Source organism: Amphiura filiformis, chromosome 17, assembly GCF_039555335.1.
Source record: "Amphiura filiformis chromosome 17, Afil_fr2py, whole genome shotgun sequence".
In the NCBI taxonomy this organism is placed as follows: domain Eukaryota; kingdom Metazoa; phylum Echinodermata; class Ophiuroidea; order Amphilepidida; family Amphiuridae; genus Amphiura; species Amphiura filiformis.
In genome coordinates this window covers 38,256,807-38,270,659 of record NC_092644.1, presented here as the reverse complement: position 1 = coordinate 38,270,659, position 13,853 = coordinate 38,256,807, and the positions used below count along the sequence as shown (strand labels likewise).

The window sequence follows — 13,853 nt, the reverse complement described above, 5'->3', positions numbered from 1 at the left end:
TTTTTAAATTTCGCGGAGACAATGCTCAGAATACCCCCTTTTTTCGCGATTTCAAGCGGTCCGCGATTTCAGTCAACAAAATACCCCTTTTCCGCGAAATTTAGAACACACATGGTTACCACTTTTTATGTTGACCTGGGGTACCGGGGTTTTTTTCAGTAGGTGAGGAAACTGAAAGCATTTATATTGTGGCTCCTTTTTCATTGCCATGTTTTAAAGTATAATGTAATGCATAATGAATACATAGTGTTCCAGGATGTACTGTTTTTCATTTGAGTGAGTCAATAACATCAGCTGTGTGGTACATGGTGTCATTAAACAGTGGCGTACCGTGGCCGCTCTTATCTGGGGGGGGGGGCTGAAGAAAATTCAATTTTGCTGCCCCTTCATCAACAGCCCGAAAAGGTTGACCCAATTTTTTTTTTCGGTGGTTTGAAAAAGTGAAGAGCAAAAAAAAAAGGATTATAGGCTAGCATGCTAAAAGCAACACATTTTGCTGTATAGTACCATTTTTTCAAAATATTTTATACTTTTTCAAATTTTTTCCGCCTTTCTTCTTTGCTAATTCTTTTTGCAGCCCTTCTTCTTCCGCCCCCATTCGCTTTGGCCGCCCTGTTTTTACCCAGGGGGATCGCGCCCAAAGCCCCCCAAAATATCGCATGCTAGACATGTACATGTGTACGCCAGCACTTTGAGCGTTTTGTGATATAGTGCTGCGCCATAGAAATGTGCACTTACATCACTGATTCGCCAAGATGAAAATATTGTAGGCATGCATCATGCTACAGTAACACTAATTGTGCTTCAGAACATTACCAAAAGAAATGGAAAAACAAGTTGGAACATTATGTAAACCTTTGAAAAGTTACATCAGGATGTCATAGATTCATTAGCAAAAAAATCCAAAACTTCTTAAACTGATCTACCAGCTGTCAGGTCAGGTCAGTTTGAGTAGGCATCATAATCAGATGTGAAACATGACTGCTGTAAAAACAAAGTTTTGGATTTTTTAAGAGAGTGAAAACTGCAAAGTACATCCTGTGTGTAAGTGTAGATTTCTAGAATTGCATTAACTTTGTAAGAGTTCAATCCACCATTTTCAGGAAAAGAATGAGTCATTAAAAAAGAAGACAACAAATGTGATGCCTAACAAATATGTATTCTTACACTCAGTGCCTTTCAGGTCTTCCCTATTCTTTCCTATCCTTTTCCAGTTGTATAGGAGTCGGACAGACTTAAGGTCAAAGCCCCTTTTCCCAGTCAGTTCTCACACATCTGCACAACAACAACACACTGTTTGAATAAGTTAACACAATTTATATCTGTAATTCTTGCTTATAAACATGAATGCATATACAATCAATAAAATACACTGATTTATAAATTTTACTTATTCAGCAATCTTCTTGTTGGTGATAATAATAAAGTTCTGTTACACTTAATGTTGTCGACAACTCTCTGAATATAATGTCCAGTTCCAACTGAATCTGGGAAATGGAATTTATGTTTTAGGAAAGGCATCATCAAAAGGAAAAATATGCAAAATGGTGATTGCCAGCCATTTTCAGGATTTCATTTGACTTTTGGCAATTACATCTTTGCTAGGTTATTATCATTCATGATTATGTGTGTACTAATTGTTTTTTGTATGTTTGACAAAATCAAAACATTCACAGTTTGACTCATAATGTGTTAACTTAGTTTAAAAGTCACTGTTTAACTATGACTAATCAGTACATTGTTGTTCGGTTTTTTTTGTTGCCTAACCACGGGGAGCAAATTGTTTGCCGTAGGATTATTAGTAAAATACCAAATGAAGAGATTATCAAGTCTGATTTATTCGCTGTCGTAGTGCATGTTAGAATATGACTGTTGCTAGGTCAACTGGATCACGCTTTCTTTGTTATGAACCACTGATCGAAATGATCACAACACAAAGCCTATGGCATATCAAAATTCGGAACCCAGGCTTGGAGCAGTAAGTTGTAACCAATGGTTACTAACGTGCACTACGACAGCGAATAGCCTCTCGGAATTGTTAAATTTCCACTTGTCCACCAGGCATGTCTGAGTTGGTAACTCTTCATAAAACTCTGTCCACTGTGTCTAAACCATTTCAGAGCCATCTGAAATGTGTACATGTACCAAATGTAAAGATATTGATGCTGTTAAATTTCCACTTGTTCACCAGGCATGTCTGAGTTGGTAACTCTTCATAAAACTCTGTCCACTGTGTCTAAACCATTTCAGAGCCATCTGAAATGTGTACATGTACCAAATGTAAAGATATTGATGCAGTTAATATACACATAGATGCTTTCTCCGTACATGATACCTGAATGGGCATCCAGATCAAACCTAGAAAGAAGCTCTGATAACATGGTGTGTACTGCATGACTGTTTATGGTCTTGTACATGTAATAGTCTTCCTTAGCATATTAAGCTAAATATTGTATATTGATTGAATATAAAATTAAATTATTTTGGTATTTTACATATATTTTTGATTGTCAATGTTTATTCATTTGAGTCTAAGAGAATTGTGTTTAAAATGTTTCCAAACATGTCGTATGCTCAGAGCCAGAAGTGCAATAGCTGCCCTGTGAACATTTGGTAATTTACACACAGTATATTGTACTCATTTACACATAGCAGCTATTGCACTTGTAAACCTACTTCTGGCACTGAGCAGTCAATGTGACAATTGGAAATTTATTCGGTTGATACTGCCCTCGTTGAATTGGAATAAATTAAACTTCTTCACGATTACGTCATTGGGAGTGAGATTGCGGAGGGTTGTTCCGGGGTTTGATCACTTCACGTCGGTAGCTGGAGCCTATAACACACACAAAAATTTTCCGCCGACATGTCTACCGAGGCAGCAACCAAAGGAGATTTTCAAGCGCTTTTACAGTCTATTAAGTCTTCCCAGGTTGAGTTAGCGACCAGGTTCGCAGTTTCATTAGAGGATACCAAGAGGCAGTTTCAGGAAGAAAACAAGAGAAATATAGAGGTGTTACAGAAGAAAGTGAGCGAAGTTTCGGCGAAGACTGAAGTCAAGTGGAAGAGGGAAGGCAACAAAAGACAATTTGGATTCAATGATCAATCCATTGTGGAATTAATAGAAGAATCTGTTGAGAAACCAATTGAAGCAGACCAATCATTAAGAAAAGCCTTGGGTCTACTACGAGATGGACAGAAGCTGATCAATTTAGCTGAACAGAGCGAGCATGGTTGGACAACCGTCGCTGAATACGAGACCAATGAGCTGGCTGAAGATGAAGACGATGAGAAGAGGATCATGCGGGCAGAAGCAAGAGCAGGGAGGAAAATCAAGCAGAAACAGCAAGCCAGAAAGCCCCCAAAAACGCTTCAAGAGAGTCATACAGTCTACTTCTGGTTTTACTCCTAGGGCTAATACTAATCCGCTTTTTTCTTGGCAACCCGGGTATGGCCCGGTTTTAAGCAAGCAAACGGAGCATGTTTTTTCTGTGGCAAGTTCGGGCACTGGAAAGAATCCTGTCCAGCACGCAGTACCAGTCCCCGGGGTACCAGTCAATGCAGAGATCAGAGCTACCAGAGTTCAACCCAGACTGGAAACAGCCGCTAAAGTAAATAACAAAGTTAAGTATGATCTTGTAGAAATCATGAATATAGAGAATCCTAATGTGGTAAATGATCTAGCAGAATATGAAGAATCTGATGGTACATGCGATATTAAAGTTTCAGGTAGGATAAAATCTCACCAAGAATTTTGGCACAAGATTGGTGCTCCTGATTTCATTCTGGATATCGTAAAATATGGCTATGTTATCCCATTTTATGATTTGCCGCCAAATCAATTTTCAAGAAATAACAAATCGGCTTTGGATAATGGTGATTTTGTAACTAGGGCTATTTCTGATTTAGTCAAATTAGGCACAGTTGAGGTTTGCCATATAGCGCCACATGTTATTAACCCTTTAACAGTTTCTGTCCAGTCGAATGGTAAGAAGAGGTTAATTCTCGATCTAAGATTAGTGAACCAATTTATTCATAAGAAATCAGTAAAATTCGAAGATATGAGGACAGCTTTGTTGTTCCTGAAGAAAGGTGGGTATATGTTTAAGTTTGACCTTAAATCTGGATACCATCATGTTGATATACATCCGAGCCACCAGACTTTTCTTGGTTTCAAATGGACAGTTGATGGTAAGAGTACTATGTTCAGGTTTACCTCATTACCATTTGGTCTCAGTTCTGCAGCTTTGCTATTCACGAAAACGGTTCGACCCCTCGTTAAGAAATGAAGGAGTGAAGGTAAAAACATAGTAGTGTTTTTGGATGATGGATTAGGTTTTGCAGAGAGCTTTGTGGAAGCCAATTCGGTAAGCGAAGAGATTAAGGCTGATCTTATTGCTTCTGGTTTTGTACCAAATGTTCAAAAATCAATCTGGTTGCCTACTCAATACATGGAATGGTTAGGTTACAGTATAGATACACAATCCGGCAGTTTTAAAGTACTTGAGAAGAGAGTGCAAGACATTTATCAATCTTGTTTAGGTATGTTAGATTCTCTAAAGAAGTCCTCCTCTGGAAGAGTAAGTGTAAGACTTTTAGCAAGTATTACAGGTAAGATAGTTTCCCCAGGGTTAGCGGTGGGAAATATGTCTAGCTTAATGACTAAAGCAATGCATGTCATGGAGCATTACAGTAGTGCTCCAGAGTGCTCTGGTAGTGCTCTGATCAATAACAGTACCGACAATTAATGCTAATTTCTTGTGTTTTGGAATGTTTATTCGCTTGTGTGAGGGGGCCCGTGGGGGATCTCAGTGTCGGAGGTATAAGTGAAGAAGCATAGCTTAAGTAATATTAATAGTTCAATTTACGAAGGCATTTAGCTCAAGGACTTCCACTGGAGTAGGCTTCATTTCAATTAAACTGTGTTACACACAGAAGCTTTATGTGAAACCCGGATGTGAAACACTATGGTAAACTACCAAATTGGATGTCATATGGGGACCAAAATTATTTACTCTCAGTTAATTAATTAATTGTTTATCAATTGCCTGGGAGTGAAAGATAAGTCATTAAAATTTAAATTACTTTTGCTATGAAAAAATCAGCAAAATAACGAGCAGTATTGACAAACAGTCAACAGTCAAACAGCAGTATTGACAAAGTTGAAGCCTCATTAAAAAACATGTAGTTAATTCCGCTATAAGTAGAGAAATTGCAGATTCATGTAAAATGTCTCATTTTGTCTTTAATACAGAGCTTTTGACTTAACCATTAGCAGACTGTGAGACTAACAAAGGTGCCAAAATTTGAATTTTGATGATTTTTACGATCCTGCGAATGAGTAAATCACTGAATGGGATTTTAAAGCTTAAAGTGACAATAGGTGTATACAATAGTATTTGTAACACAATCTGGTCCATGGAGGCCAAAGGTGGCAAATTTGAAATTTAAATAAAGGCAAAAATATGGAGTAAAAAAGTTTTGCCCCTGGCATTCCATTAGGCCAAGTAAAATAAAAAACATGTTTCACGTCCGGGTTTTCGAAAAAAAAGGAGGAAGAGGGGGCTTTTTATTTTCTATTTTTTATCGCAATATTGGTGTAAATACCCATACTTAGAGCTGTTTTAGCCCCATTTTAGCGTATACAATAAATGCCTGGAAAAAGGAGGAGGCCCTTTTTTATTTGTTGTTCTGAGAGTTACACCCCTCTAATGATCTCAAAACCTTCCTAAAGTGTTTCTTGTATCTTAACAAGGCTATAGAAAGCATCTCAACTTCCTAGACATAATTTTTGAAAAGTTATAACTGAATTACAAAAAATAAAAATATATTTGAAGAAACCTCAAAAAAGGAAGCGGGAGGGGACGTGAAACATGTTTATTTTTTTTATTTGGCCTTAATTTTTTCATATTTTATTTAGGTTTTCCTAGGTGGGACAGGTCGGTGGTTCTAGAGGTGAATTTACACCTGTTTATCCCAGCCGATTCGCTTGGTCTTCCAGTATGCTTTAAAAACAAACACTTATATTTTTATATATATTTCAATATTTTTTTGTGCAATAATTTCACCTGTTTGTACCTGTAATGAAGTGTAATCAATCAATAAAAACAATAAAATACATAGAAAAATAGACATGCCAAAACTCCAGAGATTTAGAACCAAGTATGTTAAACCTTTGTTTTCAGCATATGTGTATAATGTAATAATTATAGTAGCTCCATTTTCAAAAATGCCTCCTTTGGCTTTAATGAAGCAAATTGTTTCACATAATTATTACAAAGATTTGCAAATGTAGTGCTCATTGACAATTGTTTCATGGCAAATAATCACAAATGTGCACTATTTCCTGCACTATACAGTGTACACTTCCACAATAGCTTATATTGCAGTGTAATTTACACAAGTCTTAAAACGCACATAAGTGACCGTCCACCACAAACCGCTCGTAAAGTCGGCAAATTGTATTCTGAGTTGCAGTGCAAAATGTGCATTTCATTCATTCATTTTCATTTCATTCGGCTGCGAAGCAGGCGACTACAAAGTTTCTCCATGTACTACGATCTGAAGCCAAAGTGGCAATGGCATCTGGCAGTAGAAAGTTGTCGAAATCCCCAACAGTTTTTGCACATAAGACAAGTAGGATGTTCTTTGCCTTCCAGGTCTTCTTTTACCATGTAATGGGGTGTAGAGAGCATATCTTCTGCATGGTTCATCTTCCTGCATCCTCAGGATATGTCCCAGGAATCGTAGTTGTCGTGATCTGACAGAGTTGATAAGAGGCACAGTGTTGGTGATGGTATAGACCCTTTCGTTACTAACATGGTCGGTGCGCTTGATGTTCAGCATTATCCTGTAACATGATGTACCAAAAGCGTTGATCCTATTTTCCATATCAGTAGATATCACCCAGGACTCACAGCCATAGAGCAATACTGTAACACAAGTGGTGTTAAAAAGCTTGACTTTGGTTGCAACAGTGATTGTTGGACTTCTCCACAGATGCTCCAGTTTCCAAAATGCATACCAAGCAAGCGCCTTCCGTCGGGAGAGGTCACCGGTGCTAGAGCCCATCATGGAACCAAGATATTTAAAATGTGCATAAAGGTTGTATTCATATGTATCTCAAGTTGGTGCAACATGTTTCTCATTTTACTAGTGCCAGTCAAACACCTTTTAAACCAATCTTATTGTTGAAGAGGATAATAAGCTTCTACTTATATATAGAATTCGTAAATAGCTCTAGTGTTTGTTTGCTTCGGCTAAATCCTGTTCAAGTGGTTGGTTAACCAACAATTAACAATGAGAGGACATTCCTGAACCTCGTTGACTTGGGGATGATTTGAAGTGACCGCCAATTATGACCATTCGATATTTAATACCAGCAATGTGGAAAAGGAGAAATAATGTAGCATCGTAATAGTGTACCTTTTGCTAAAGGAGCAAAGTTAAACAAACCATAACACCGCTTCTTGATATCATTTGAAGTCAAATGATATATCATTGTAAAGCTTATGATATATTTTTTCTAAACACGGAAGAAAACAAAATTGACCAGGGGCAGACTTTACGAGCGTTTCGTGGTGGACGGTCACATATTATTATGCATTTGCAGACTTGCATATAAGATTTCACTGAATATAATGCATTTTAGTGAAAGTCAGAATATTATACGACGTATGATCTACTGCTGATAGCACACTACTTCAACTATCTGCTGCTGATAGCACATTACTTCATCAACTATCTACTGCTGATACTACTATTTTTGGTGATAGCTCACTACTTCATCCACTATTACTACCGATAGCTCACTACTTCATCCACTATCTGCTGGTGGTGATAGCTCACTATTATATACTTCATCCACTATCTGCTGCTGATAGCACATTACTTCATCAACTATCTACTGTTGATAGCTCACTACTTCAACTATTTTTGGTGATAAAGCTCATTACTTCATCCTGCCGATAGCTCACTACTTCATCCACTATCTACTGCTGATAGCTCACTACTTCATCCACTATCTGCTGCTGATAGCAGATTACTTCATCAATTATCTACTGCTGATGGTGATAGCTCACTATACTTCATCCACTATCTGCTGCTGATAGCACATTACTTCATCAACTATCTACTGTTGATAGCTCACTACTTCAACTATTTTTGGTGATAGCTCATTACTTCATCCACTATTACTAGGCCTGCTAGCTCACTACTTAACTGTTTTTGGTGATAGCTCACTATACTTCATCCACTATCTGCGGCTGATAGCTCACTACTTCAACTATTTTTGGTGATAGCTCACTACTTCATCCACTATCTACTGCTAATAGCAGATTACTTCATCAATTATCTACTGTTGATAGCTCACTACTTCGACTGTTTTTGGTGATAGCTCATTACTTCCTCCACTATCTACTGCTGATAGCTCACTACTTCATCCACTATCTACTGCTGATAGCTCACTACTTCATCCAGTATCTACTGCTGATAGCTCACTACTACATCCACTATCTACTGCTGATAGCTTCCAACTTCATCCACTATCTACTGGTCATAGCTCACTACTTCATCCACTATTTACTGCTGATAGCTCACTACTTCATCCAGTATCTACTGCTGATAGCTCACTACTTCATCCACTATCTACTGCTGATAGCTTACAACTTCATCCACTATCTACTGGTCATAGCTCACTACTTCATCCACTATCTACTGCTGATAGCTCACTACTTCATCCAGTATCTACTGCTGATAGCTCACTACTTCATCCAGTATCTACTGCTGATAGCTCACTACTTCATCCACTATCTACTGCTGATAGCTTACACTTCATCCACTATCTACTGGTCATAGCTCACTACTTCATCCACTATCTACTGCTGATAGCTCACTACTTCATCCAGTATCTACTGCTGATAGCTCACTACTTCATCCAGTATCTACTGCTAATAGCTCACTACTTCATCCACTATATACTGCTGATAGCTTACAACTTCATCCACTATCTACTGGTCATAGCTCACTACTTCATCCACTATCTACTGCTGATAGCTCACTACTTCATCCAGTATCTACTGCTGATAGCTCACTACTTCATCCAGTATCTACTGCTGATAGCTCACTACTTCATCCAGTATCTACTGCTGATAGCTCACTACTTCATCCAATATCTACTGCTGATAGCTTACAACTTCATCCACTATCTACTGGTCATAGCTCACTACTTCATCCACTATCTACTGCTAATAGCTCACTACTTCATCCAGTATCTACTGCTGATAGCTCACTACTTCATCCAGTATCTACTGCTGATAGCTCACTACTTCATCCACTATCTACTGCTGATAGCTTACAACTTCATCCACTATCTACTGGTCATAGCTCACTACTTCATCCACTATCTACTGCTGATAGCTCACTACTTCATCCAGTATCTACTGCTGATAGCTCACTACTTCATCCAGTATCTACGTAGATTACTACTTCATCCACTGTCTACTGGTTGGTTGCTTGGGTGCTACTTCATCCGCTATCTACTGGTTGGTTGCTTGCTTTCTGCTTGGATGTTAGCTCTGATGAGACTAATACTCTCATCCCTAAACCATATTACTGTAAACATTGTATAGAATTGAATCTACCCTTTAATCATATTATTGATGATGATGAATTCATGCATGAAATTAACCAAATAAATAACATTCAAACTATATCTTTTATAGATCTTCAAAACCTAAGCATAAATCCTTTTAGCTTAAATGACAATAATGATAAGGATAATGAACATAACAAAAATTATGAAGTAAATACTTGAACAACAACGATACGTGCAATTATTACTGTAGTGACTCGTTTAATGATCATACTAAACAGCTATCGAACTCTAGTCTTAATTTGCTTTAATTCCCGCAGTTTAAATAAAAACCTAAATAGTATAACTGATTATTTAAAAACACTAAATCATAAATTTTGCATTATTGCATCAGTGAATCATGGCTAAACAATGATAATACCCTGCCTGCTCTTATTAACACTGATGGCTACAAAATCACTCATTATGACAGACGTCATAAGAGAGGGGGTGGGGTAGCATTATTTATAGCCGATAATTTGAACTTCAAGATCCGAAACAATTTAAACCTATCACCCAGTGAAGACTATGAGTCTATTTTCATTGAAGTCGATAGTCAACCCAAAAAGTCTATCATTGGCTTAGTCTATAGGGCCCCTAACAGAAGTCCTCAGCCATTTATCAACAATCTGTCAACCACTATCAACCTAATCACTAGGGAAAATTTACCTTCTTTTATCTGTGGTGATTTTAATATTAATCTGCTAAACACATCCTCTCACAAAATCTCAAACGATTTCCTTAACATGCTCTATTCATCCTCATTTTACCCAACTCGTATAACTACAAGGAAAGCGTCCCTAATAGAAACATAATGTTTTGAATTCCAAAATAACCCCAGGAATTCTATTTAATTATATCACTGATCACTTTCCCGTTTTTCATATAATAAATAGTAATAAAATCAACATAAACCATAAAAGTGACAGCTGCATTATATTAAAAGGAAAATAACTAAAACCACTATCGCATCATTCAGCTGTGAGCTTAGTCAAACTGATTGGGACGAAGTCCAAAATAATTCATCTGCTGAAAAATCCTACGATATCTTCATTAATAAATTCTCTAAAATATATGATAAACACTGCCCTAAAGTTAGGAAAAAATAAACAAATGTAAAAAAAACAAAAAGACAACAATGTAAATATTGGATTACTGCGGGTATAATTAAATCAATTAAAACAAGGATTAAACTATAAAAACTATACTTACAAAATCCCACTGATAGAAATAAGACTAACTATATAGGAACAAATTAACTCACCTAATTTTTCTTTTCTCTTAATTTCTTATAAACAGCACTACACTAGCAAATTCAACATAAACATAACATTAAAAATGGTATACTACTCTTACTGGTGATAGCTCACTACTTCATCCACTACTAAGTATCTAATGGTGGTGATAGCTCACTACTTCATCCATCTACTGACAGCTCACTACTTCATCCACTATCAAGGGCTATTTTGATGTGCCTCCTGTCACGTTTGTACAGTGAGATTAAAAATCCGTGCAGTGACAATTAAAAATCCGTGCTTAACATATGAAATAGAGATGCTTGTAAAGCCTTTTCGCCCACTTTAAGGTCAAAATGTCAATTTTTTTCTCGCGCTCTGCCATTCATCTCTACAGGTCCGCGTGGTCCGTTTGCAATTTGCAACTTTTACAAATGCACCAAATTTCATATACTGGTATAAAGTGTTTGGTAGAAAATTTGGTATCAAATTGGAGCTAACACGATTCTGCACACGACGACCTTTTCAATATAATTGTCGTTACAAGATCAGGTTTTGGTGTAGGATGGGTTGCATAAGTCATGTAAGTGCGGACTTTCTTTATCCTGCTACCTACATTAGATAACATTTTCTTTAGATTTCTAAAGTTGCCAATCAAGTTTTATTTTGTCTTTATTTAGAAGATAATACAAAACTTTCTTAGTTAGCCCCATATCAATCGTTTCTCATACAACTTTTCATAATACGGCATACAGAAATCTACACAACGACGGTCATCTTCGGATAGGTCCTCTCGAGACGGTCCCTTGGATGGTTTCAGGAATTTCGAACTATTAGCCGCAATGTCCAGATTTGTAAAAGATTCCAACTGATGAAGTTGCAAGATGACGTCATCACTCGAATCCCAATGTAGCAAGTTATCAGTGTATGGTATATCCATTGAATGACAATAAGCTTTAAGGACATGATCAGGATTCATCAATAAATCATCCGCATCTATGACAATTGGGTTGGCGTCATAGTTTTCCACGATGTGTTGATAAAGGTCATAAGATTCTTTAAAGAAATATCCTGGCGTAGGAATTTTTGAATCCTTTATTTTGTAATCTTCGTACGGGCCATCCATTTCATACAAGTAATGCGACTTTTTCCAAGATGGGAGAACTTTAAGTGGATTTCTAATCAGAAATGAATGCTTGTAACCACGTGGGATTGCATCGAATCTCATTGATATCGCACAACTTATCTCCTTCACAAAAACAACACTCTTTCCTGGATATTCAGCTTCCAATTGCTCTTGACACCACTTGTAAGTGCTTTTTGACACATCGTACCCCACATCTTCAGGTAACTGAATTTGTCTTGCTAGTGTCTCCTGGTCCTTGCCCGGATGTCCTTTCCATAGTCTTGGTGAAGACGATGGCGTACAGGTGGCTTCAGGACCATAATACATAGCCCCCATATAAGGTTCGAACCATAATGCAGAATTTGGAACAAAGCTGAGACATTTCATAAGAACAGTTGATAACGATCTTGGCGTGGACCAGAGAACGACTTTAGTCTGTTTGTGTGACATCACTGATTGAGATGACTCCGGTGTTGAATTCACTGACAAAAATGTAAGAGGAAAAATATATTTGGTAAAACAAACAAGTAAGCAACAAATTATATCAAACATTTGTAAATTGTCTGTGATTTTTAACAGAACCTGTAATTTGGTTATACAGAAAAGATTTGTTTTAAATTCTGATGGAAAATGCATTATGTATGATTTATCCAACTTCGTTGCGATATCGAATCGATGACATATCATGCTTTTCAGATTCTCATTTATACCTACATGCATTTTAACGTTTCTCTTCTCTTTTGCTTTTTTATCTTCTCTTTTTTCTCCTATAAACCATTTTTTTGTTTGTCCACCTTTTCTTTTCCCCTTCCATGCTCCGAAGGTAGCGGATCCCAAACTGTTCCAATACGCAAGAAAAGGGATGCTGAAATGTTGATGAAGTGAAGTGAATATTCCATATTTTAAGCACGGATTTTTAATTGTCACTGCACGGATTTTTTAATCTCACTGCACGAACGCGCCAGGAGGCACTCGTTAAAATAACCCTTGACCTGGACTTATCTCTCAATAATTCGCAGTGGACGAGGAGACTGGGAGGCCAACATTGAACATGAGCTGATGAGTGTCATGTCGTTCTTCTTAGAGTGACTGTAAGTCCAATGAAACCAATCGGTTGTTTTCATATTGTTAAATGTTTACAGTGAAAAGTGTTCCAAAGTCTAGGCATATGCTGAAGATTAAAAGTTAAATTTTTATCTATCATCATCAACTATATGATAATATTTTTTGTCGAAAATTCACAAGTAAGAGAGAAGTTTGAAAATCAATTTCACAATTTTCAATGAGAAACACACATTTTCTTACTAGCATTGACATGTTGCATTTGAGGTGTAGGGCCTAGTTTTGATTGGTCTTGTATGTTGTTATAGGGAAGGAAAACGTTTTATGTTTGATATCTAAATAATTGCATAGATTTACTCTTTCCAAATATTTTATTTCCCCTTGGCCAATCCTTGTGAAAGATATGACGGTTCAAAATGGTATCGGGACTTTTGGGACACTGTAAAATATTACCGTTACTTTATGCCACATTCCCGTAAACTTGACGCTTATTTACGGTAAAATAGAATTACTATTTCACTGGAAATAGGCATGTTAGTACCGTTAGACTGTATTTGTTAATTTTTTATGTATAAAGTGTCACATCTTCCTATTTTTAAAATAGTAAATAGCAGGAGCGGTCAGTTGTCAAAATTCAAAGGTATAAGCTCAACAAACAATAAAAATAACTTCCATGCATAACCATTCATGCATAACCATTGCACTGAAGTAATTTCTAAGCCACTATTCCACTAGAAAGTTTTCTAAACCATGTGTAAAGGCATAGACCTATACACGGGTAGATCTTGAACAAAATCTG

General features: G+C 37.0%; 1 protein-coding gene across 1 annotated transcript; it reads right to left on the bottom strand.

The window, feature by feature from the left end:
* Positions 1 to 11,569: 11,569 nt before the first annotated feature.
* LOC140137199 (uncharacterized) lies at positions 11,570 to 12,442 on the bottom strand. The gene has a single exon (XM_072158851.1). The coding sequence runs from the start codon at positions 12,440 to 12,442 to the stop codon at positions 11,570 to 11,572; it is 873 nt and encodes a 290-aa protein (XP_072014952.1).
* Between the last annotated feature and the right edge of the window lie 1,411 nt (positions 12,443 to 13,853).

Coding starts and splice junctions, on each gene's coding strand:
- LOC140137199 (XM_072158851.1), bottom strand. CDS start 12,442: ATGTCACACAAACAGACTAAAGTCGTTCTCTGGTCCACGCCAAGATCG.